The 26,333-nt window shown below is 43.2% G+C and overlaps 1 protein-coding gene across 6 annotated transcripts in view; it reads right to left on the minus strand.

The window, feature by feature from the left end:
* Window positions 1-536: 536 nt before the first annotated feature.
* ESRRG (estrogen related receptor gamma) overlaps window positions 537-26,333 on the minus strand; it is a 227,426-nt gene continuing 201,629 nt past the window's right edge. For all 6 annotated transcript variants that reach the window (XM_066595069.1, XM_066595070.1, XM_066595071.1 and 3 more), the window contains 2 exons: window positions 6,698-6,967; window positions 537-2,400 (listed from right to left, as the gene is read on the minus strand). In XM_066595069.1, the coding sequence (XP_066451166.1) occupies window positions 2,156-2,400; window positions 6,698-6,967 (515 nt within the window). In that variant the 3' untranslated portion in view covers window positions 537-2,155. The remainder of the gene's footprint in view (window positions 2,401-6,697; window positions 6,968-26,333) is intronic.

Raw genomic sequence — 26,333 nt, forward strand, 5'->3', positions numbered from 1 at the left:
AAAAAAATGGTTTGCAACAACACAGAGCGAGTTCTTAAGAGTAGAGATGATTCAGAGGAAGAAGAAGAAGCCGTATTTACAGCGCTTGGAAGTTGAGCAAAGTTAAATGTAGAAGTAGAAGATATATTTGGTGTTCCTTTAAGAACCATTTAAAAAGTCTTTTTTTTTGTTTTTTATACTTTTTACATTTTTTTTATCTAGGTATTTTATGTATCTTATGCGTTTACTTATTGTGTTCAGAATGCCTTCAGATTTCTCGTGTGATTTCCCAATTGGAGTTTTGATTTGCCAAGGATTTTCGAAGACTATGACCGGGAAACCACAGATCAAACTACCGTCGGCTCCCGAGGAATTGTACATCCAATATTGCCTCTAATTCTACCCTGTGTCTAAAAGCGCACATCACAAGAATCGGACAGCCACAAGGAGAACGAGACAACAGGTTTTCAGGAAATGCAACTGAGAATTGGAAAAAAAAAAAAAAAACTAAAAAAAAATTAATAAAATTAATTTAAAAAAATTAAAGTTTTTTTGGGAAAAAAACACAGCAAACAGGAAACATTGAGAAGCTGAACTATGAATTTTTGTTGATTTAAGATTACAATTTTAATCACATTTGTGTACATATAATATGGGCGTTCACATGATACAGGGAGCAACTATTAACACTGATATATTGGCAGAGCATGTAGATGTCTTGTAGGTAGCTGTAAGATTTGTCAGCGGGGTAGGTGTGGGATTACATTAGATTACACCTTTTAACAGTCTCATACAGAAACAGATATCATGCAGCAACAATAAGGGTCGAGAAACCGCGCCGACTGCTTCAGCTAGCCGTAAAAGAAAAAATTACCGTATGTAAAAAAAAAAAAAAATTCTGACAATAATTTCTTATATAATTTTTTCAAACTCAGCTGAGCACATATACATACGGACGTACATATATATATCTCTCAGAGAGTTTATTGCTGGCCTTTGCATTACCTGCAATATTAATATATTCTTTTACATATTGATTTTTTTGTTTTTTACAATTTTTATATCGCAATTTCACACTAAAGTTTTCTCTATTTTTAAGACACCGTAGCAATTTCCAAGCGTCCTCATGGGGAGTCGTAAGCAGATAAGACTATTTATATACATCGCAGGTGTAATCTAATATTGTATCGAACAAAACAGGTAGGCTAGGCTTTACATAATAAGAAACGGGAATTTTTTTTTTGTTTTTTTTTTTATGTTTTTGAACCAGACTGGCACACAACATTAATTGCATCCGTGGTAATATGCACCATCCTTCAACTATTGCTTGAATAAGAGACATATCCACATAATCATCAGTAAATGGCTGAAAAGTGATAAAGCTGGTACAAAATAATCTCCATTTTATAACAAGAAACCAAAAACATTTTCAATAATCATAATAAAAAAAACTTCCTTGAAGGATTTCAGAGTCCTCGTTTATTGTTCATCGTTGCTCGGACCAATACGCAGTTGGCTTTTTATCATAATTTGTCTTCATTAATAATATTTCTTAATTAATATTGCATGGATGAATAAAGCTTCAAACTATTCCCTGAAAAAAGTCACGTAGTACCTAACTGAGAAACTTTTGGAAGACTTCAAAAAACAAAAAGGAATCATATGGCTGGGTGGCCTGGATGGAAAATGAAACCGAATGAAGCAGCCAATGACATGTCGCTCAGGGTGTCAAATTAGAGATCGCTCCCAAGGAATCCCAGAGGCGCAATCAGTCACTTGTCGTCTAATTGTACGCAGGATCGGATCTTTTTGTCACGGAGTCCATTTGTTATTGGGGGCCTTGTGGTCCATATTAAATCAGTGGCATCCTATGGATTTCTGTCCTTTGGCAGGGCTGGCTTCCATCTCTCTTATTTAAAGACTTTTAAAACTTTTTTTTTTAACTCTTTATTTTAAGTTCAACAGCAAAAAAAAAAAAAAAAAAACGGGAGAGGAAAAGTTCTGCACAATTACATTGCAGAGTTAAAAGTTGAAAGCTGCTCCAGTCTTGCTGCAGTTACGTCAGTGCAGTAACTCCTTGCTTTAGATTCAGTACATTATTTGCCATAGTAATTAGACGTCATTTCCCTTATTTTTATGGGTGGTGTTTTCGGGTCACCAAAATTTTTTTTTTTAGTCAGACCTTGGCCTCAAGCATTTCCAAAAAAAGTTTATGCATAGGAACTTTCCCCTCCAGCTTGATGTTGTAGAAGTGTTGGACGGCCTTGGTGGACGTTTGTCGAAGCAGTGGCAAAGTCATCAGGAACTTGCCAGCCCGGCGAGGGTCTTCAATATGTTGGCTGGCTTCGTAATCCTGCAGAGCCTCGTGTAAGACGTCTTGAAGTTTTTGAACGGCTTCAACGTCTTCTATATGCATGGAGTCTGAAATAGAAACAGAAAGAAAACCCCACACAATTACATTTTCAGTGTTACTATGTATATATAACCGGCAAACACAACAAAATGTTCAGAACTATTAAAAAAACACAAAAGTGAAATGAAATAAAAGTTAGATAAGAATAAACAGTGACATCAGTAAATAAAAGAGCCATTACTACCCTTCACTGTGCCTCTAGTCCAGCACCACAGAATTGGTCCCCTCTGTTCCCCCCACTGAAACAGTAAGCAGTGGCACCACTTCCATCCCTCAAGTGACTGCTGCTGTCAGGTGTTAGCGGTCATGTGCCGTCATGTGAGCGATAAACGTGACATCATCACTTCCTGTTCCAGAGGGACTAGAGTGGAGGGGATCGAGTTGGCAGCACTGGACCGGAGGAACAGCGGAGGGGTGAGTAAAGGCTATTTTATTTAATTTTCTTATATCATTCCTTTCCTGGAGTTTTTTTAAAGGTTGGAACCAACTTTTAAGAATTTAATATACGCTGAGGAGTTTTTTTCTATTTTAATACTACATTTTTTGTATAAATAATACTTGATGCTGAATTATCAATAAATACAACTAAAAATATTCCATTTTTTCACTGCCTACATTTGATCAACAACTAAACCAAATCAAAAACTAAAATTGAAACTAAAAGTTTTGATGAAAAACTAAAAGAAATAAACCGTAAAAAAAAAAAATGTATTAAAATCCTTTATTCTGCAGTTTGTTTGTTTTTTTTTGGGGGGGGGGGGCTTTTTTTTAATAAGATTGTACTTATTTGTTAAAAACTTTCAATATTTCCTATTCTGAATTTGCTGATGATCAATACACAGTGGAGCTCCGGTTGCCGTTTCTGTTGCCCCACATCCACTGTCTGGAAGGTTAGTCACTTATTACACAACAAAAGACTTATCATGTCATCATTAATGAGTGGACGTGATTTGACGAGCCGTGTGAGCCACGCTAATTGATTATTAAGAAAGAGACATCTATTGCTAAGTGAGGCTTAACTGCTTGGCCGGGCAATGTAAAGAGTCAGCGGACCTGCACATATAGACATCCCTAATCATAGTGACAGAACACTCCACAATGTTGTCCTGTTACGGTAACGAAGGTGCAGAGTTGAGTTTGGGATTTGGCGTAACTCATGGAGTTACTTGTGGTTTTACATAGGATCCATGTTAGCCCTCATGCACGGGACCGTATTATAACTCTGTGCCTTCTATGGGACGCTACTGCCCCTCCATATGCCTTCCATCACACATGGCAGAATACAGAGGGGGGTTTTTGTATTTCATATGAATCTGACAACATAAATTGTTGAAGGCCTAATCGTACAATATGTAACCCAATTAGTTAAAGCGACCCTATCCAGGAGGCATATATGTATATTACACTCAAGTTCAGCACTATGGAGCAATTCCAGCAACCTCATTGGTTCTGAGTCACAATTCCAGCAATCTCATTGGTTGTTTGGGTTCCTTGATTCAACCTGATTGGTTGTTAGTGCCGAACTTGAGTGTAATATATATATATATGCATCCAGGAGCGGAGGGGTTGTGGAGTATGTTACCTGCAGCTGTTCTTTCTTCCACTGATCTACTGGTACAAGGTCCTGTTTTTAGCCATCGAAGATAGCCAATGCAATCTTCAGACTACCTAACCCCATAGTGCATTTATAGCGTTGGACTACCAATACACTATACTTGTTCTCTGATTGGCCAGAGCTACTCATGTGAACAGCACTGGCCAATCAGAGAGAAGTGCACAGTGTGCTTTAAGTAGTTAAAAAATTATCATGGCCGTTTTGTACAGCCAAAAGTGAAGGCCAAAACCAACAATAAGAGGGGCGGCAGAGACCAACTTCAGATATCATATGCCACCATCCCCACAATTGTGTCCTGAAACCGGATGGTCATTTTAACCCCGTAGTGACCAGACTATTTTTCGCCTTTTCATTGCTGCATTACAAGCCATACTGTTGGCATAGCCGTATGAGGACTTGTTTTTTCTCTGGATGAGTTGTGTATTATAATGGTCTGACTCTGGTGTACATATAATGTGTTGTATGACTTTTATTCTTTTTTTAGGGGGGGGATTGAAGGGGATGGAAAAAACATCCAGGGGTTTGTTTTTATAGCGTTCACCATTTGGTAAAAATAGCCTGATAACTTCATCTGGATCAGCACAATTACTGCGGAACCAACTTTATAAAGATTTTTTTTTGTTTTTTAGTATGTTTGCACAATAAAAACATGTTTTTAAAGGAATTCTAAGACCCAGAGTGGAGCTCTGTGAGGGCTTGTTTTTTACGGGTAGAGCTGTAGTCTTTATTGGTACCCTTTTGTGGGGCATGTGACTTTTGGATTACTTTTTACTACATCTTTTGGGAGACGAACAAAAGCAAAATAGCAATTCTGGCGTTATGTTTTTATATTATTTTTACGGTGTTCACAATGCGAGATAAATAACAATACTCCCTCGTCTGGGTTGCCATGACACTCCTGGTAAAAACTGTTCATTTTCCTGCCGAAGATCCTAACCATCTATGTAGGAGAATAACCTTATTGTCTCCATTTAAAGTCACAGCAACAATATTGCAAACTGCTAATTGCAAAATCAATTAGGGACAAAAAAAAAAAAAAATTCGAAAACCGGTCACGCATCTCGTGTCTCTCAAGGGGGCAATTTGGGCAGAAGGTCTCATTTCACTTGAGCCGCGCCAAATCACAAGTCGTCATCCACAAGTAAGCAATAGCAATCTGGTTTTTCATTTTTCAGAGCGGCTGAGCCCAGCCTGAGATTGATCGCCGCATATGGCCCCAGAAAACAAACTGTCAATACTTTGAATGCTTCAGAATTTGAACAAATAGCTGTCTACCCGCTGAAGCCGCTCGTTGCATCCCATTTAACAGATTTTATTGACAGTTTCCTTCTTGTAATTAAAGGGAAAACTACTGGCCAGAAACCAAGATAAAGTTCAAAGAAAGGGTCACAACAAAAGCAGATGGAGGGGCACGGCATGCCTGTCAATGGTACACGGCATCGGAGCGTGTTATCGGCATACCTGTATCTACTGATCGGCGTGTGATTAAACACGGATCCATAGGTAACTATATGCTAATGCTGAAAGGGCCAAAGGAAAAGCATTAGGGAGAAGCTCAGAAATTCCAATGATCTTTATTTATCTTATACCCTTGACTGCTTCAGCGCCTCCCATGGCTAAATGCTTAGTTAACCCTTTGTTCTTGTACTTATTGAAAAGGTTAAGTTGAACCTCGATCAGATTGGCTCTCTTAAATGATGGTGTCAATAGATCTATAGGCTCTAATTTTTTAACAGCTATTTCCTTCGCTTAGATTGATCATCTGGATGGTAGAATTGAGACTGTCTTCTTGTGGCTCCTTGGTTGGGCGGCAAACTGATATGTGACAGGACAGTCCTATATCATATAGGGCCTTAGCACTGTCCAAGAACCCAACCTATTAGCTAGAGAGGATAGTCATTCTGGAGGACCCAGGCCTGGCTAGATGGTATGTGACTGTCCATTCACTTGAGTAATGCAGATGTAATACTGCATTTGCCCTATAGTGGCCACTGTAGCTAAAATGCATGACCCATGGTGAGTTTCAACTTATTGTTAGAGCAGTTTATTATTAAATAGGGCCATAAGAAAAGCATTAGGGAGAAGGACTAAAAGCCCAATGATCTTTACTCATCTTAAACCCTTGACTGCTTCAGCATCTCTCATAGCTAAATGCTTTGTTAACCCTTTGTTCTTGTATGTATCACAAAGTTGAGTTCAGCCTCGATCGGATCGTGTCTCCTAAATGATGGGGTCAATAGATCCATATGCTCTAATTTTTTAACAGCTGTTTCTTTCGCTTAGATTGATCACCTGGATGGTAGAATTGAGACTGTCTTTTTGTGGCTCCTTGTCTTCTATGTGATAACCCTATGTCATCTAGTGGGTTGCCACTGTTCAGCGCCCTAACTTATTAACCAGAGAGGATAATCAACCTGGAGGACATGGCCCGACTAGGTAGTATGTGGTTGTTTATATATTTGAATGGTGCAGATGTAATCCTACATTTCCCCTGTAGTGCCCACGGTAGGGGAAATGTGTGGCCCACAGATTCCCCAAGGAGTATCAGCCGATCATTGGGGCGGTTAAACATTAAACAAGGGTTGTCGTATGTGTTGAAAATACCCTTTGAATCTATATTACAGATAAGCTAAGACCCAAGTCCAATAAAACAGAGACCAAAACATGCGAAAACAAGGATTTTAACCAACCTGAATTAGCGAGCGCTATAGCTTTAAGAGTCACAAATTCTTCTTTCTCCAGTTTCATGGTCTTGTATTTCTTGACAAGTTGCAAGATAGCGTTATTCAGTTCCAGCAACCCAGCCAATTTCGACTGGTCTTCATCCATGATGTAGTCTTCAGCATAGACCAACTCGTCCTCGAATGAGAGGGATCGGTTTACTATGCCCAGTATCAAGATCTCCATCCATGCACTTTGTAAGAGACTCATCTGATCGGCAAGGGACAATGTGGAGAATCCTGGAATTACAATTAAAAAAAAAATCACAATTGATTAAATAGAATCATAATGGTTAAGAAAATGTCATCAAAATCTATCTCATATCTATGATTCTATCTATCTATCTCCCTCATATCTATCTATCTATCTCATATCTATGATTCTATCTATCTATCTCCCTCATATCTATCTATCTATCTCATATCTATCTATCTATCTATCCATCCATCTATCTATCTATCTATCTATCTATCTATCTATCTATCTATCTATCTATCTATCCATCTATCTATCCATCTATCTATCCATCTATCTCTCTCATATCTATCTATCTATCTATCTATCTATCTATCTATCTATCTATCCATCTCATATCTATCTATCTATCTCATATCTATCTATGTATCTATCTACCTATCTATCTATATATCCATCTATCTATCTATCTCATATCTATCTATCTATCTCATATCTATCTATGTATCTATCTATCTCATATCTATCCATCTATCTATCTCATATCTATCTATCTATCTATCCATCTATCTCATATCTATCTATCTATATCTATCTCATATCTATCTATCTATCTCCTACCTATCTCCTATCTATCTCCTATCTCCTATCTATCTATCTATCTATCTCTCTATCTCATATCTATCTATCTATCTATCTATCTATCTATCTATCTATCTATCTATCTATCTATCTATCTTATATCTATCTGTATATCTATCTATCTCATATCTATCTCCTATCTATCTATCTCTATCTCATATCTATCTATCTATCTATCTATCTATCTCATATCTATATCATATCTATCTACCTCTCTATGTAGCTATCTATCTCATATCTATCTCATATCTATCTCATATCTATCTATCTATCTATCTATCTGTCTCCTATCTATCTAGCTATCTCATATCTATCTATCTATCTATCTCCTATCTAGCTATCTGTCTATCTATCTGTCTATCTCATATCTATCTATTTCATATCTATCTATCTATCTATCTATCTATCCCATATCTATCTATCTATCCCATGTCTATCTATCTATCCCATATCTATCTATCTATCCCATATCTATCTATCTATCCCATATCTATCTATCTATCTATCTATATATCTCATATCTATCTATCTTATATCTATCTATCTATCATCTATCTATCTATCTATCTATCTATCTATCTATCTATCTATCTCATATCTATCTATCTCTCCTATCTATCTATCTGTCTCCTATCTATCTATCTATCTCATATCTATCTATCTATCTATCTATCTGTCTATCTATCTGTCTATCTCATATCTATCTATTTCATATCCATCTATCTCCTATCTATCTATCTCCTATCTATCTATCTATCTATCTATCTATCCCATATCTATCTATCTATCTATCTATCTATCTATCTATCTATCTATATATCTCATATCTATCTATCTTATATCTATCTATCTATCATCTATCTATCTATCTATCTATCTATCTCCTATCTATCTATCTATCTATCTATCTATCTATCTATCTATCCCATATCTATCTCCATTGTAGGTACTTTTCTGTATTCCGCCAGGATCTCTGCATTTCTGTGGTGAGCACACCGTTAACATAACATATGTAGAATAGCAGTTGTTCGGGGTAAATGTGCGCTCTTGAGCGGTAATGTGCTCATTTACATTACTTTTCGATAGGGAGTTAATAGATGTTACACTCATTAAAGCAGACTGTTAATTTTCTCAATCACATTACAAGCCATACAAATATATACTGTAGGAAATAATTCCTTGGCCTGTTGGTAAAGTGCGTAAGTTTGCCAGTTGGCACCTAACAATGACAACGACTTAATAAAATCATCAAAGGGGATTAGAAGTGATTTTCTTAAGGGGGTCTTAAGACGTGTCTGGAGCTTATATTGAGCGCCTTGTGAGAGGGAGAACCTACAGAGAGAGACATCTTACTGGCATCCGAGCGTCTCTTATTCTATGCTGGAGATACAAACAGCACAAGAAATGGGAAAAATACAGTTCTGAAAGACGCAAAATATGATAGCAGGAAAGCAGGCGGCTGTGAGGCACTATGTGAGTTATGCCTCAATAACGCTCATTGTTCGGAAATACTGGTCTTTATCGCTACAGCCGTACCTCAAGGCATCACATTGTAGAGCGGCTGAAGCACCCGGACACATTCTGTATCAGATCCCTCAACTGTCAGGTGGCATGTAGAACACTTGTGTCCTCTCATGTGGTAAATGGGCCCTATCATGACCAAGGGCGCAGGTAGGAGTATAACCTCTACACCACCTACAGCTACAGAGATTTGTATCTCAGCACCATTCAGGTGAATGAAGCTCAACTGCAATACCAGACACAGCCAATAGATAGACGTGGCACTGCTTCTACTAAAACAGAAGAGCCCCTTTCTAGTTCTGGACAAACCAATACAACTTTAAGTGACTGATGCAGAATTGGTTCCGGCACTCCTTAATTACTATGTGACATTTATAGCACAGTTGTTCCCCTACGTAGTAGATAAACTATTGGGCCCCATCGGGCTCCAGAGTATAAGTGAGACTATAACCTTTCACCCCCTGTAGTTACTCCCCTGTTGTCCAAGTCATATCCCATCCAAGGCTTTTGGGTGCAGTTACAAATCTCTACAAACCCTTCCATTGTAGGAGACGGGCTCTTGAGCCATTGGGATCCATCAGGCCCAAGAGTCTAGGTGAAACTGTAACCTTTTACCCCCCTGTAGTTACTCCTCTGTTGCCCCAGTCATACCCCATCCCAGTCTTACAGGTGCCATTGCAAATCCCAACAAACCCTTCTATATAACATTAAAGAGGATTTTACCATGAGAACAAGTTATCCGCTCTACACAGGGAAAAGTAAAACCTGCTGATTGGTGAGGCTGGCGCCCCCATCGATTCTGAGCGGGGGCTCTCTGGAGCATCTCTGAATGAATGAAGTGAGAATGGCACATTCTAAATGCCGCTCCATTGAACTCGGCTATCTCCAGCGGTCCTACTGAAATTTATGGAGCGTTGATGTGCATAATCATTGGGGGACGTTCCAGAGCCCCGCTCTTAGGATTGGTAGGGGTCCCAGTGGTCAGATCTCTACTGATTAACATGAAATCTCCTATCCTATGGGTGGATAACTTACCCTTGTAGTAAAACCCCCTTCAGAGGCTTGTGCCAGCATTGAGTTATATCATCGTTACCTAGGATAGGGGATACAGCGGGATCGGTGGGGGTCTCACAGCTGAGAACCCCACCAGTTCCAAAAACTCGGCCTCCTTTCCCTCTCTGCTTCTCATTGCGTCCCTCACAGTGAGGAGGAGATTGAATAGAGCAGCAGTTGTGCATGCGCAGCGCCCCATTCATCTTCAATGGCCCTGCCGGGATAGCCGAGCGCTTGGAGTCAGTCATTTCCATCAGCGCCACTGAAATGAATGGAGCAGCGGAGCGCATGTGCAACCGCCGCTACTCTACCTTCATTGGGACTGACAGAGATAGCCAAGCGCTTAGAACTGGCTATTTCCTTGGTGGAATAGAGTGGAAAGGCGCATGCTGTTCACTGTTTCCCTCTACATCCTCAGGGCTCGTTCACACGGGCGCACGCTCGCTCCGTAGTATTCAGGTATTTTACGTGTGTAATACTAATAGCATAAAGCACAGTGATCTGCGTTGGGTTATCAGACACACCTCGGTCACATGCTTATTTTACGTGCGTCAAAAAATAATATAACGGACTGAAATTCCACAAGTAAAGTAAAATCGCAGTAAATACGCCGTAAAATGCATATTCCCTGAGCTTTAGGCATGTTGGCAGGAGACAGAGGTTAAAAAAATAGCGAAATCAATTGCGCCTTCTTGTCTTTTATTTTGCATTTGTGAAAAAATCCAGTAAATACTCAAAACACAAAGGATAAATATGCTAATTTACACGCAGTAAAAACATGGCGGATTTCACGGACTGAAACACGCCTACACCTGTGTGAATGAGCCCCAATCTGAAGAACATAAAAGGGAGCATTCACACAGGATGACAGCGAGTCTCGGGCGACATTCTCAGGCCGACTGGCATCGCACATCACACGGACACCCCGCGTCGCTGCGAGAGGTAATCACCCATGTAAATACACCCATTTTAAATAACAAGTTGTATTTTGGCGCGTGTTTTGTACGTCTTGCAGGGCACAAAATTTGCAGACTTTCTCACCCGTGTGACTGCGCTCTTATGTTTATAACCCACGAGAGAAATGAAGGAATATCGTAGTGGGGATTTATTTTATTTTGTGGCTTTCCCCACATTCCTCCCGCTGCAGCGCATGCATCCCGCGGTCCCTCCCCATGTAATAACACAAAATCCCAATTTCTGTTCCTCTGCGGACGGGTGAAAATAGATACAAGCTTACAAGAGGTGGTTTAACAAGACCCCCTTGCTACATTGTTTCCACAGTCTAAAATGAGGTTTTATACAATCCCGACATCCTTATCGGGGGAGATTGTGCGCCGCCAGTTCACCAAATGCGCCGTATACTTTGCCGTAAATCATACAGCCCTTTCCCCCCGTACAAATATTAGTTTGTGCAAAGAGAAAGGCTCTTTCAATTAGCTCACAACGCGAAGCTTCTCGCAGAACGGAGGGTTTTTTCTTGCCTTCTCCTCTGCAGCAGCAGATGGACAGAGAATATCGCCTACAGCACCTTCCGATGACAGTCGGCTCTCCCCTCCCGGGCACTGCTGTTAGTAAATAATTAGATTTACACATTCCCCAATCTCCCCACATCTCGCCACCGCATAATTAAAAGTGGGATGATTAGGTTATTGAATGGAAGGAGGAACTTTTTATATTGAGGTCCATTCATGATTTTATCAGGGCCAGCACTTTTATAGTTGTCACGAGGGTGCAGGCATCCAATTTTTCTTATCTGCCTGATTAATACAAACGCTGTTTCAGGACGCATTAATTAACAGATACAAATCTACGTTCTCATGGAAGGATCAATACGAAGAAGAAAAGAAGCATCAATGTGAATTTAGTGCTGATGATGGAGAAGACACTCCATTGACGTTTACGTGCCCGGAAACGCTAACGTTCCTCCACAATCCCCCTTTGTCCCTGCCACTTACAAATTAACACTTTTTTCCCTTCTCTTTCAGGCCACACAATGTTTCGGCAGATTGTTGAGGTTTAATTAAGCAAAAGGTGATAAATTTTGGCACAAAAAGAAGCTGCATGTGTGATTCCCCATGGCTCCCAATGATCAGAACTTTTTGTGTTGCCTTATAAGTAGCGTTTTTACCTAGAAGGAATGAGAATTGCAACTTGTGGAGTGTTCAAGGGGCGAACCATCCGAAGAAACCGGTATTAGCCAAGGTTTTCCCAAGATTCTTATTGACCTCAGGTGTCCGTAAGACATCGCCCAACATTCCCGAGACGGGAGACTCCAGTGAAGAACTTTATTTGGCAACGCATTTTTGTGCCATGCCAACGCCCATGGTTATTAAATGCTCTTTGTACTTGTTGTTAAAGGGAATCTGTCAGCTACTTCGAGTCCTAGAAGCTAAGCGGTTTGAAAGTTGATTGTGGTAGAACCCCTTTAAAGGGATTGTGCCAAAATGGCATCCCCTGTTCATATGCTATATTAGGACATATGAATGTTGAAGAGTGTGGTCTCCTGTCCAAGAATGGTCAGTGTGACTCTTGTCCTCTTGGACCTCCTGCTGTCCCATTGTTACTAGAAAGCCATTCATGTGATTGGCTAAGAAAAGCAGGCAACACACATTAAAAGGTTGATGCGACCACCTATGGTCCCAGTCCTTCCCCCCCCTCCCCTCTACTTGATAAAGCACCTTCAAGCCTGACCATTGCCTCAACCTTACCTGTATGCATCTGAAGCCTCTTCAATAGGGTTTTCTGTATCAACCTGTTAGCTTGTATTGTCCACTTTCCGTGACTACTTTGCAGAGTCTGTGACGGTGTGACTCCTAGATTTGCATTAGGTAAAGCCTAACTCATGGTGTGCTACCACTTGGGTTGAATATTCGTGTATTGGCTGTTCTGTAATACTATACTGTATATTAAATGCATCTGTAAAGACATTGCCTGAAGATGGTTAGCTTCTTAAGTCACAAGGTTCAAGATTACTTGTAATGATACTGTGATGTCAGCATTGGGAATCCCAGTGACTGGAGGCAAGAATGGTGTGAGCCTTACAAGGTGAGTATATCAGTCATCAGCTGTCTGGCATGCTGGGAGTTGTAGTTTTGTCGCCAGTTGCTGGCCATTGGAGTAAGGTGGATGTTTTCTTTGTTCTCTCTTTATAAAGGGAGAATGGTAAGATACAACGTACATAATATGCGACACGTTGTACAAGCTTCACGTGTGCAACTGACAAGTCTGATTTACATCATGTTAATGGTGACCTTTAAACCAAAAGTCACACGCGCACCGGCATGTCACACATGTCTTTAACTAAGAAGTAGCTAATTCACACACTGAACCGATGGGCAAGATTCCCTAACTCCCCCATCCACTTACAACGGGTACGGCAAAGGGTCTATCACTTATGGCCAATGAATAGCTTGTCACAGGGCAGATTTAAAGCGTACCTGAGTTTTCAACAAGTTTTCTAAAGTACACCCGGTCCTCCTCACCCTCTGATTTGCTGCTGTTTGCACCCTGCTTCATGTCTGTAATTTATGATTTTCAGGTTGTCTTCCCAATTTTTCTGCTGTGAAAACCCCTTTCATGCAAGAAGCATATAGCAAGCCTAGCATTCTGCCAGTAGTTCCCTGTCTTGCACTTCCTTGCCCTTACTTCCCATGCTGCATTGCACTGTCTCTAAGTCCAATCAGCAGGGAGGCAGTATCTGAAGGCCCACCTTTCTTCTTTCCTAGGACAATCAGGCATTCAGAGACATTCTTGCCAAATGGTGAGTAGACCTGCTATAATGTATCCATCCACCACAAGAGAGGCAGTGACTGTGGAGATTGTCATCACAGTGTCTGCAGATATTCTGCCTGCAACCTCTGACTCTGAGTGCAGGGGAGGTGCCTGTGAAGAGAGGACCTCCCTCTTTTACTAAAAAAAACTTCCCTGTGTCCTTGTTAAAACAGAAGAGTAGATTGCAGAAAAGCTAGAAGTGGGACCCCTAGTGGCATTCACTTTAGGCATGACCCCCAGGGGTAAAACTACAACATTTTTAATGAAAGTATATTACAGAAATAATGAGACGGACACAAGCCAGTAGATGAGCAGAAGTTGTCTGAAAGTTCCTGCCCCTTTAACTATAGGAACAAACAGTTTATCTGCACTGCGCCCCCTGGTGGAAGCACCAATTTCAACTGCATCTATGTGCTTTGGACACAGATAAAGTTGAAAAGTATTGAAAAGGTTAAAAAGTAATTAAAAGCTACACTCACCTACTGTGTGTCTCACTGCTTCAGTCTCCACTCACCTCTGGGTTCACAGCTCACGCGCCTATTAAAGCACATGACTGCTGCGACCAATCACAAGTCTCAGTACACACCGTGACTGCTGACCCAGAGAGGAGTGAAGATGGCGGGGAAGCCTGCAGCCAGTTGGGCCTGGGTCTGCGGAGTAGGAGTGTTTTTCTCCGTCTGGGGACATAAGGGGGCGGAGCAACAGTGGAGAGGACTGTGAGGTAGAGGAGGTCCGCCTTAATACCCATGCACTTGGCCCTCTCAGCTATTAAGATGTCCCAAGGTCATATATATATATCTGCAGTAAAAACTGTCATTTCCTTAGCCGTCACAATACATTCATGATATCCACTTTGCTCCTCTAGTGATTCTAGTCATTCATTGTGAGAGATTGTCACGGCCACACCCCTTTTATCGGGAAAGTGGAAGTGACTGCATCTTAAAGGGGTTGTCAAATTTTTATTTTTAGAATGGTTCCAAGTGATCATCAGGTATTCTGATGACGAGATCCTCATCGATCAGTGAGGTAAGCGAGCCTCAGGTAATCAATCCCCTCACAGCGCCACCACAGGAGAAATGAGGCATTACACAGTTCCACATTGAAAACATTGGCTGTCCAAAAACATTCCTCCCATGACAGGACTTGTTGATGATAGAGGAGAGCAGGAGCAATAGGTCTGCTGGTGTACAAAATATACATAGTTTAATTAAAGGCAATGTTGATAAATCAATATGTCACCGAGAAGTCCTGGTCAATATTTAAGCTGTGCTATGAATATTTCATCTAACGAGGCTCCTATTATGAGCTCCGTGTGAACCATAGTATGTCGAGGGAATCTCTCATTAATTATAAAGTCGTTTTACATTTTGCGCATCCATGTAAATGGCTGATATCCTTGTTATTGCCCATCGTCGTCTCACACATCACTTTACGTCAGATAAGCATCAAATATAACGCACTTTATCATGTTGTGCTGAATGCATGGATGTCCTCAATCCAAACATTCCCTGAGAAACCAATAGCTTCCATGTTACTTAAAGGGGTAGTACCAAGATTTCAAGTTATCCACTGTGCACAGCACATCAACAGCTTTTGGGTATAACTTGCTGATCAGTGGGGGTCTAATTGCTGAGACCCCCACTCACTCTGAATGGAGCGCTGGCCGAGCATACGCAGTCGACGTTCCATTCATTTTAATGGGGCTGAGTGAAGTACTCAAGTGGCACTCGTCTTACTATCATGGCGGTCCTATTGAAAGTACATAGAGCGCTAGTAGGCTTGCGTGACCAGTGCGCAATTAAGTCTTCACTTCACTGCATCAAAGGCATCTCGTCATCCAACCAACCAGTATCCAGATCTGTACTGACGAGAAGCAAGAACCCCGAGGCGGCTGTCTACAGATGGGCGTCCATAATAGGGCCGGTATGAGGTAGTTTTCCATACAAATTCTGAGTGCATGGAGGAGTAATATGGCCCCTATGGAAGATTATTGGGTCTGTACTGTACCCCTATATGCCTTCTAGTTCATACTGAGTCATAGCTGGGGGGTATTGGTTCTCATCAGAGAGATCCAGCACTGCATGGAAAGTTACTTCAGGCAATGCTGCATGGGAAAAAGTATGCAAATTAGCTGGCTCTCTTCAATGAGAACCAGTACCCCCAGAGCTGTATCAAAGGTATCTCATCTAACCAGCCAGTGGCCAACCTGGTATTACAGAATAACCATTCTGTAAATACTAGCTTATACCTACAATGGATACTACCGGGGCAATGTCAAGCGGGCCACGGCTTCACACAGCAAAATCAATTGTTTGCCGTAGGTACCGAGAGCAAAACTGGAGGTGGTCAACTGATTGCCTGAGCCCCGCGCTCTTGAAGGGTTTGTATAAACTATTGATGGCCTATCCAGTTCCCACAAATGAGTGTACATTTAACTCCTATGGATAGCTCAGGCTCCGAAGCTGAGCCCACGCTGTTTGAAGTGGGAGCTGGCTGTGACTGACAGTCAGCCTCCTGCTGCACCAGCGGCATGTAAAGAGTTCACAAAGGGAGGGTGCTCCCTCTGTGACATCGTCGGCCCTCCACCATAATCCTGGAGGGCCGATAGGTTACCATGTCAACCAGATGCCAGACAATGGCGTCCAGGTCTGCCATGGCCTGTGATCACTATGATTATTGATAATGCATTGCAGTACAGAAGTACTGCAATGTATTATCAGTGTAATCATAGCAATGCAGGTTCAAGTCCCCCTACAGAGACATACAAAAAGGTAAAAAAAATAAATGAATAAAAACAAACCTTTTTTGTGCACTTTCTACTTTCTTAAAAAAACATATAAAAATCTACATTTAGTATTGTTGCATCTGGAACGACCATACAATAAATTGAACACGCATGGCAAACAGTATAAAAACGCCAAAAAAAATCCAGCCAAAATGCCTCTTTTGTTCATTTCGCCTCCCAATAAAATGCAATAAATACCCCAAAACGGTACCAATAAAAACTACAGCTCATCACACAAGAAAAGCCCTCATACGGCCGTGTCAACAGAGCAATAAAAAAGTTATGGCTTTTGAAAAGCGGAGATGAAAACCTCCCCCCCCCCCCAAAAAAAAAATCATCTCCTCTTTAGGTCACTAAGGGGTTAAATAGCTTAAAACCTATAAAATAAAAAGCTGAATCTGAAAACAATGGGGAGCGTCGTGGCAGTGAAAGGGTTGCGCAGAGCATGTGGTCTACCAGCCCTCCTGCCATCTTGCACTAGGAGCCCATGTGCTTGACAAGAGCGCCATAGGCAGCTGTCAGCTAGTTTCTCCTTTTGTTATTCTGATTCCTCCACTTTTGCGCCGGGCGGACTGATGCACTTTGCAGTCAACTTAACAAAAAAGGCTAAGCAGAGAAAAGTGTGAAGGACAAAAAATATCTGACGGCTAGCCTTCAAAAACCCACTCTCACTTCACAAGGCATGAATGTTTGTTTTCACAGCCGAGTGTTGACAGAAATAGGCTGCAATAAAGGCATCTGAATTTAACCCCTGCCAGGCATTCCCTCGTGCCCTGGTGAGCCCGCGCTGGCTCTCAGCGCCTCTCCGGCGCACCACAATGCCGGCTACAATCAGCGCGGAGGGCGTGATGGGGCTGTTTTGATGCTTTGACTGCTGTTTGTGTGTCTAAAAGCTGACACATTAGACGTTCCTCAAACAGCGCACATCATCGCTGAATGCTAATTATACTCTAATGACTCGTTGCACTGTTGTGTCAACATCTCATACCTATCAGTATCGCGCTTAAGGATACAAAAACTGCAGATTCTTTCCCTCTCTCTCCGCTAATCTACATTTTACAAAAAAATGGGCTAATTTCGCAGAACAGAAGGTGATCGTTTCGAGACGTTGCTCTGATTCATGGGAAGAAAAATGATGGATAAGAGATAAAGTCTTGAAGGGATTGTCTGAGCTAGTAAAAAAAAACACAGCGCCGCTCTTGGATATTGGTTGTGCCAAGTATTGCAGCTCATTCGAGATAATGGTGTTCGGTTACAGTACCACTCATGTATAAGAGTAGAAATTAGAGATGAGCGAACGTACTCGGTAAGGGCGATTTCGCAATCGCGAACCCCTGCGGCCCTGTGTGACAACGTCAGCCTGTCCTCAAGTAGAAAGTGGGCAGGAGCGCTGTATTATCAGCTATACTGTTTGAGACCAATACCCCTCACCACAAGGAGAAGTCATTCCAGACTGTTGTCTTCATTGACTTCCGATATTAAAGTTTGTAACTTGTGCGTATCCGAGTCTGAGCGCCTGTCCGCGGTTCAGGAGCCGCCGCCAGCAATCTTGCATTCCTGTGGCCGCCATGACTTGAGTCAGCGACCACCTGTGGCATCAGCAGAGAGGCCTGCCACACCATGGGAGGACGACACTACAACATCTACGTTGTACCCCTCGGAAGACCCCTATGTAGGCCCTACCTTGTGTCTCCAGTTATACTGAAGGGCCCCTATATCAACCCCCGAGGCCCTTATATACTGGCGCAAAAGGAAATAGGGTCGGGCTTCCCTCAAAATCCAAGGGCAAGGTGAAAAGAGAATTCCATGGTACTTAGAAGGTACAGACAGCCCAGAATTACACTGCAGCAATGAAAGACGGGCGTAAAGTGTGAAAGGTGAGAAAGCAAAAACTGCTACATATCAACTTTTTGTAGAAAGCAAATTCGAAAAAAACAGGGAGGTTAAACCTGACTTCTCTGCTATTGAATGATAAACCACCAATAGATGCGTTTCAGGGCACAGCCCCTTCCTCAGTGATGCGAGGGGGTACAGTGCTGTGGCCATAGGACATTGCTTAGCTGTGTCCCCAATTTTTGACTAAACAATTTCCACTGGCCACAGTGGTGTACCCCAGCCATTACTGAGGAAGGGCTATGCTTCCAAATGGGTCAATAATAGAGGTCACGTTTAATCCTTCTGCTTTTCTAACTTACTTTCTACAGAAGGTTAGAACATATACCAGTCTTTGCTTTTTCATTTTTCATGTGAAAGCACAGACTGGGGTGAAGGCTGGGGTACTCCCCTGTCCCCCGCAGGTGCCCACCGCAGCCGTCTAGGAAGACATTGCGTGGCTTGTGTAACTTTATCAGCCAGATAATGGTGTGAACAAACAAGCTGAATCGGGCTGCTACATGTCTTTCAATCTCCCGTATATCGGGATTCTCAAAGAATACATCTTACAGTCTCTGTGTTATCAAGCAGACAACTAGAGTCCCAAAATAAAAGCAAGTCCTTCCCACTTAGTGGGATGCAGTTAGGCCTGTTGCGTGAATATTAAATCAGTGGATGCCCCATTTGCCGGAGTTACTTGTTAGTAAATCTCTTTTTCTCTACCCATTTCTTGGGTCAATATTTCTCTGCTGATAGGCTTGATGGAGAGAGGAGAGCACAGCAGAACAGGTCTCTGCACGGTTGTACTCTCCTCCGTGTCTCCTGCTGTGATCATGGACAGCTTAGCTGTCTCTACAAGGCGCTGTACGCCCCCAAGGCTGCAGCCTCCCACACAGCACTGCTCTTGGCAGTATCCTCTGCTCCAGGGAGTATCCCCTGCTCCAGGGAGTATCCCCTGCTCTGGGGAGTGTCCTCTGCTCTGGGGTATATTCCCTGCTCTGGGGAGAGTCCTCTGCTATGGGGAGCGTCCCCTGCTCTGGGGAGTATTCCCTGCTCTGGGGAATATCCTCTGCTCTGAGGAGTGTCCCCTGCTCTGGGGAGTGTCCCCTGCCCTAGGAAGTGTCCCCTGCTCTGGGAAGTGTCCCCTGCTCTGGGGAGTGTCCTCTGCTCTGAGGAGTGTCCTCTGCTCTGAGGAGTGTCCCCTGCTCTGGGGAGTGTCCCCTGCTCTGGGGAGTGTCCTCTGCTCTGGGGAGTGTCCTCTGCTCTGGGGAGTGTCCTTTGCTCTGAGGAGTGTCCTCTGCTCTGAGGAGTGTCCCTTGCTCTGGGGAGTGTCCCCTGCTCTGGGAAGTGTTCCCTGCTCTGGGGAGTGTTCCCTGCTCTGGGGAGTGTTCCCTGCTCTGGGGAGTATCCTCTGCTCTGGGGAGTGTCCTCTGCTCTGGGGGGTGCCCCCTGCTCTGGAGAGTATTCATTGCTCTGGGGAGTGTCCCCTGCTCTGGAAAGTATTCACTGCTCTGGGGAGTGTCCCCTGCTCTGGGGAGTATTCACTGCTCTGGGGAGTATTCACTGCTCTGGGGAGTGTCCCCTGCTCTGGGGAGTATCTCCTGCTCTGGGGAGTGTCCCCTGCTCTGTGGAGTGTCCCCTGCTCTGTGGTGTATTCCCTACTCTGGGGAGTGTCCTCTGCTCTGGGGAGTATCCCCTGCTCCAGGACCAGCAGCATTGCCGTCCTTCCTCCTCCTTATTCATGTACACTGCGCTTCACTTCCTGTTCCTCCTCAGACCAGCAGGCAGAATATCCATTGGTATGTGCTGAAGAGGCAGGAGAGACATTTCCTCCCTGCCTGAGTTTCTATTTTCTTCTTACACATTATACTTTATGTTGGATTCCATTTCATAAGACACAATCTGTCACTTTTAAGCCTCCGACAAGAAGCCAGCTTTGCATGTGATATTTGGTTGGGTTATTACATCACTACACACCAATCTCTTGTTTGCTCTTTAGCTGTACATCACTTTCATCTCAGTGAAACCACGCAACCAGCGCTCGCAGTACATGTCCCTCTCAATCCATTAAGGACAATAGATTCCCACTAAACAAATATTCACTTGTCAGGAGTAGTTGAGGCACAAGATTCATTCAGCAATACTAAGTGTGTTCTGCAACAATTTAAAAGCCGTAAATTGGGCATTAACAAATAGCAAGATGCTCCCCGCTCGCTCACGTTGTGACCTTTTATTTCAGCTATTTCACAAAGTGTTAATGAAACACGGCGCACGGATGGGATAATTGAGAATGCCATTCATGGACTGGTGCTGCGGAATGACTTTTTACCAGGTATACAATGAAATACAAACTGTTAACATCGTTGTTTCCCTTACAGATCCGCATCGTTATAATGCTGCCAACTCCTCCAACCTAATTGTGAGCTATTATATAGGGGTGGACTGCTTGGTGGCGCATTGGAGCAGTTCTGAAGAGTCTGATGGCTAAAAAGACCCATCTGCTGCCCCTCACAGATAAATGGGACCAGTGAGGAATCCCTGTGAGACTCAGTGGTGCCCCACATATTAGATGGCCAGTAGATTGGCCAAATGTGCCGACATCTGAAATTGGATCCGGGACTCCAGTGCTAAACGTCTCCCATAACCAGCCATGTATTTGATAGACACTTATAAACCCAAGTGTCCTTCCTCCGCCCAGCATGGCAATGAGTATCTGTACTGGGAGACTGGTGGAACACATCACCGCCATCCGGGCTTCAAGAAGTATTAATGTAACAAAGTGCGATAAATACCACCGATACACGATTACTGATCACGTCTGCTCATACCTATAAATACCACCGATACACGATTACTGATCACGTCTGCTCATACCTATAAATACCACCGATACACGATTACTGATCACGTCTGCTCATACCTATAAATACCACGATACACGATTACTGATCACGTCTGCTCATACCTATAAATACCACCGATACACGATTACTGATCACGTCTGCTCATACCTATAAATACCACCGATACACGATTACTGATCACGTCTGCTCATACCTATAAATACCACCGATACACGATTACTGATCACGTCTGCTCATACCTATAAATACCACCGATACACGATTACTGATCACGTCTGCTCATACCTATAAATACCACCGATACACGATTACTGATCACGTCTGCTCATACCTATAAATACCACCGATACACGATTACTGATCACGTCTGCTCATACCTATAAATACCACCGATACACGATTACTGATCACGTCTGCTCATACCTATAAATACCACCGATACACGATTACTGATCACGTCTGCTCATACCTATAAATACCACCGATACACGATTACTGATCACGTCTGCTCATACCTATAAATACCACCGATACACGATTACTGATCACGTCTGCTCATACCTATAAATACCACTGATACACGATTACTGATCACGTCTGCTCATACCTATAAATACCACCGATACACGATTACTGATCACGTCTGCTCATACCTATAAATACCACCGATACACAATTACTGATCACGTATGCTCATACCTATAAATACCACCGATACACGATTACTGATCACGTCTGCTCATACCTATAAATACCACCGATACACGATTACTGATCACGTCTGCTCATACCTATAAATACCACCGATACACGATTACTGATCACGTCTGCTCATACCTATAAATACCACCGATACACGATTACTGATCACGTCTGCTCATACCTATAAATACCACCGATACACGATTACTGATCACGTCTGCTCATACCTATAAATACCACTGATACACGATTACTGATCACGTCTGCTCATACCTATAAATACCACCGATACATGATTACTGATCACGTCTGCTCATACCTAGAAATACCACCGATACACGATTACTGATCACGTCTGCTCATACCTATAAATACCACGATACACGATTACTGATCACGTATGCTCATACCTATAAATACCACCGATACACGATTACTGATCACGTATGCTCATACCTAGAAATACCACCGATACACGATTACTGATCACGTATGCTCAATACACGATTACTGATCACGTATGCTCATACCTAGAAATGTTGGACACAACAGTGACTCGCATCCACGGGGAAATCACATGTTGGTGAGCGCAATACCGGGATGAGTTTCATGGCTCCAGGTACACATAGAAACGGCTCCAGGTACAGATACGCACAGCTCTAGGTCCAAATACACGTAGCTCCAAATACATATACACACGGCTCTAGGTTAGGATACAGACAGTTATAGGTACAGATACACACGGCTCTAGGTATAGATCCACACGGCTCCAGGTACAGATACATGTAGCTCCACATACATATACACACGGCTCTAGGTACAGATGTACACAGTTATAGGTACAGATACACACGGCTTTTAGTGTAAATGCTGTGAAGTTTTACACGTGGAAATTTGCCCCATTCCTGGCCCGTGTGACCCCCCCAATAGAAGTCATATGTACAACAACAAGCGATATAAGCAAATATAAATAAGAACATGTAAGATTTACATAATAGTAATAAATAATAATATTAGAAAAATCTGTAAAATAGAAACATTGTATTAGAATTTGTTGTATTTGTGGTTTTTCTTTCCTTTAGAGCAGATACTAAAACACGGAAGAACCTACGAGGGGAAGTGTGATCAGTCACCAGATGGACGGACGGGGAAAGAACTGACACTTTTTTTTCCATAAGCAAATGAGTGTCTTCCCCTGAAGGTATAGAGCCGAGCTCTAATGACTTGGCAGCGGTGGAGAGCGTGCGGCTCCGCAGGTCGCCCAGTAGTGGCCGTAGTCATCACCACCGCCCCATATGGAGAGGACATATCTTACAAAGCAAATCAGCTCCGACCAGAGGGGACCGCACAGCGGAGGCGGAAACCACTGGGACCTTAAATGGGGCACGGCAACACAAATGTGTCTGTATGTGTGTATGTCTGTGTGTGGGGTTTGTATGTGTGTATGTCTGTGTGTGTCTGTATGTCACTTGGATATAGCCCCCCCCTCCTGAGTGTTTTTGTAATCCCCCCTGTTAGTACACCCCCGCTCATATGGGAAGATGTGCTGTTGAGAGAGGATATTTTTCTGTGTCATAAACGACCCAATCAGCGTACAAACAAGCATTTGCCGTCCATCCCATTGGTGGCCGCTCTCGTCTACACGTGCCCATCGCCATTTGCAGTAATGCTTATTGTTACCATCTAGAATGTGAAGCCAACACTTTACATGATAGAAGTATGGGGACTACTGAACAGGCCGATAGTCACTCAAGTAATGAGCCATTATGGGCAACTGTCATGCCATGTAAAGACGGGACCTGACAGGGCAGGTGAACGAGAACCGCTCACCTAAGAACCAAGCGAACCAATCTGCCTGTTTACTCTGAATGGAGGCCGGTGGTCGGAAGACATCTTTGGTGCACTCCGACTGCATACAGTGAGCAATCATCACTCCCATGTGAAAGCATAGGAGCGATCATCGATGGCACAGCTGTCAGACACTAAGGAGCTCAACAGTCGTCCTGTGTGAAGTTACTCCGGGATCGGATCAGTGGAACAAAAATTACAATGGGGGCCGGATGCCCAGTTGGGGAGGGTGGAAGAAAAAGAAAAGGACATTAACCGGTTCGCTGGGTAGGGAGATACATTGTACACTGTAGGCCCTTAGATACATTGTACAATGTAGGCCTTTAGATACATTGTACACTGTAGGCCCTTAGATACATTGTACAATGTAGGCCCTTAGATACATCGTACAATGTAGGCCCTTAGATACATTGTACAATGTCGGCCCTTGGATTGGGTGCTGTAATGCGGCTCCCTACAACATGAAACTTTTTATAGATCCATAACACAGATTGAGCTCCAGTGGTCATTAATGGGTTTCGATACAATGAATATAATTTTACAATGCTTGTACATTCAGAGGTCTTTCTACCACAGTGGATTATTAGTCGGCTGCACTGGACAACTTCATTGTAAAAAACTCTGAATGTTGTTGGGATTGGGGTAAAAAAGTGGCCGAAAATGACGGCCACCAGATGACCTATTTCTTAGCCTTTTTAAAAGCCTCAGTCACAAGCTTTGTTGGGCTTTGTTCCAGCGCTCTCTCATGTCACGTCATGTTATTGAGCTGAAGCTCTGCGCTCCGTTATGTCAATACTAAACAGCTCGAATGCTCCAGAAACCTAATAGGATGGGGAGGTTTTTATAAAAAGGGCAAGTTTATACGGCTCATATAGTCAGTGGATGCGTGAGGTTAAATAAAAGTTAGTTAGCGTATTGGTGGCCAAAGGTTGTTTGCAAGACTGTACTGTAGCCTGGACAACAAGACCGTACCGTACCCTGGACAACAAGACCGTACCCTGGACAACAAGACCGAACCGTACCCTGGACAACAAGACCGTACCGTACCCTGGACAACAAGACTGTACCGTACCCTAGACAACAAGACCGTACCGTACCCTGGACAACAAGACCGTACAGTACCCTGGACAACAAGACCGTACCGTACCCTGGACAACAAGACCGTACCGTACCCTGGACAACAAGACCGTACCCTGGACAACAAGACCGTACCGTACCCTGGACAACAAGACCGTACCGTACCCTAGACAACAAGACCGTACCGTACCCTGGACAACAAGACCGTACCGTACCCTGGACAACAAGACCGTACCGTACCCTGGACAACAAGACTGTACCGTACCCTAGACAACAAGATCGTACCGTACCCTGGACAACAAGACCGTACAGTACCCTGGACAACAAGACCGTACCGTACCCTGGACAACAAGACCGTACCGTACCCTGGACAACAAGACCGTACCGTACCCTGGACAACAAGACCATACCGTACCCTGGACAACAAGACCGTACCGTACCCTAGACAACAAGACCGTACCGTACCCTAGACAACAAGACCGTACCATACCCTAGACAACAAGACCGTACCGTACCCTGGACAACAAGACCGTACCATACCCTAGACAACAAGACCATACCGTACCCTGGACAACAAGACCATACCGTACCCTGGACAACAAGACCGTACCCTGGACAACAAGACCGTACCGTACCCTGGACAACAAGACCGTACCGTACCCTGGACAACAAGACCGTACCGTACCCTAGACAACAAGACCATACCGTACCCTGGACAACAAGACCGTACCCTAGACAACAAGACCGTACCGTACCCTGGACAACAAGACCGTACCATACCCTGGACAACAAGACCGTACCATACCCTAGACAACAAGACCATACCGTACCCTGGACAACAAGACCGTACCGTACCCTGGACAACAAGACCGTACCCTAGACAACAAGACCGTACCGTACCCTGGACAACAAGACCGTACCGTACCCTGGACAACAAGACCGTACCGTACCCTGGACAAGACCGTACCATACCCTGGACAACAAGAATGTACCGTACCCTGGACAACAAGAACTGAAGCATCCTCCTTCTTGCTCTGTCTCCTCCCCTCTGATTTTCTATTGCGCCGCTATCAGCTGATTGGCATTCCTGCAGCACAATTAATTAGTTTTGCTACTGCATTCATGTTATGAGCTTGTTCTAGTGCTGATTTATGTACTGAGGTTGGTTTGTGCTGTATGTCTGTATTGAACTTGGTTCTGGTACTGTATTTATGTTATGAGCTTCATTCTGGTACTGTAGTGATTCACTGAGCTATTCTGGTGTGGGTATGCTGC

The sequence above is a fragment of the Eleutherodactylus coqui genome, chromosome 3 (genome assembly GCF_035609145.1).
Source record: "Eleutherodactylus coqui strain aEleCoq1 chromosome 3, aEleCoq1.hap1, whole genome shotgun sequence".
Lineage (NCBI taxonomy): Eukaryota > Metazoa > Chordata > Amphibia > Anura > Eleutherodactylidae > Eleutherodactylus > Eleutherodactylus coqui.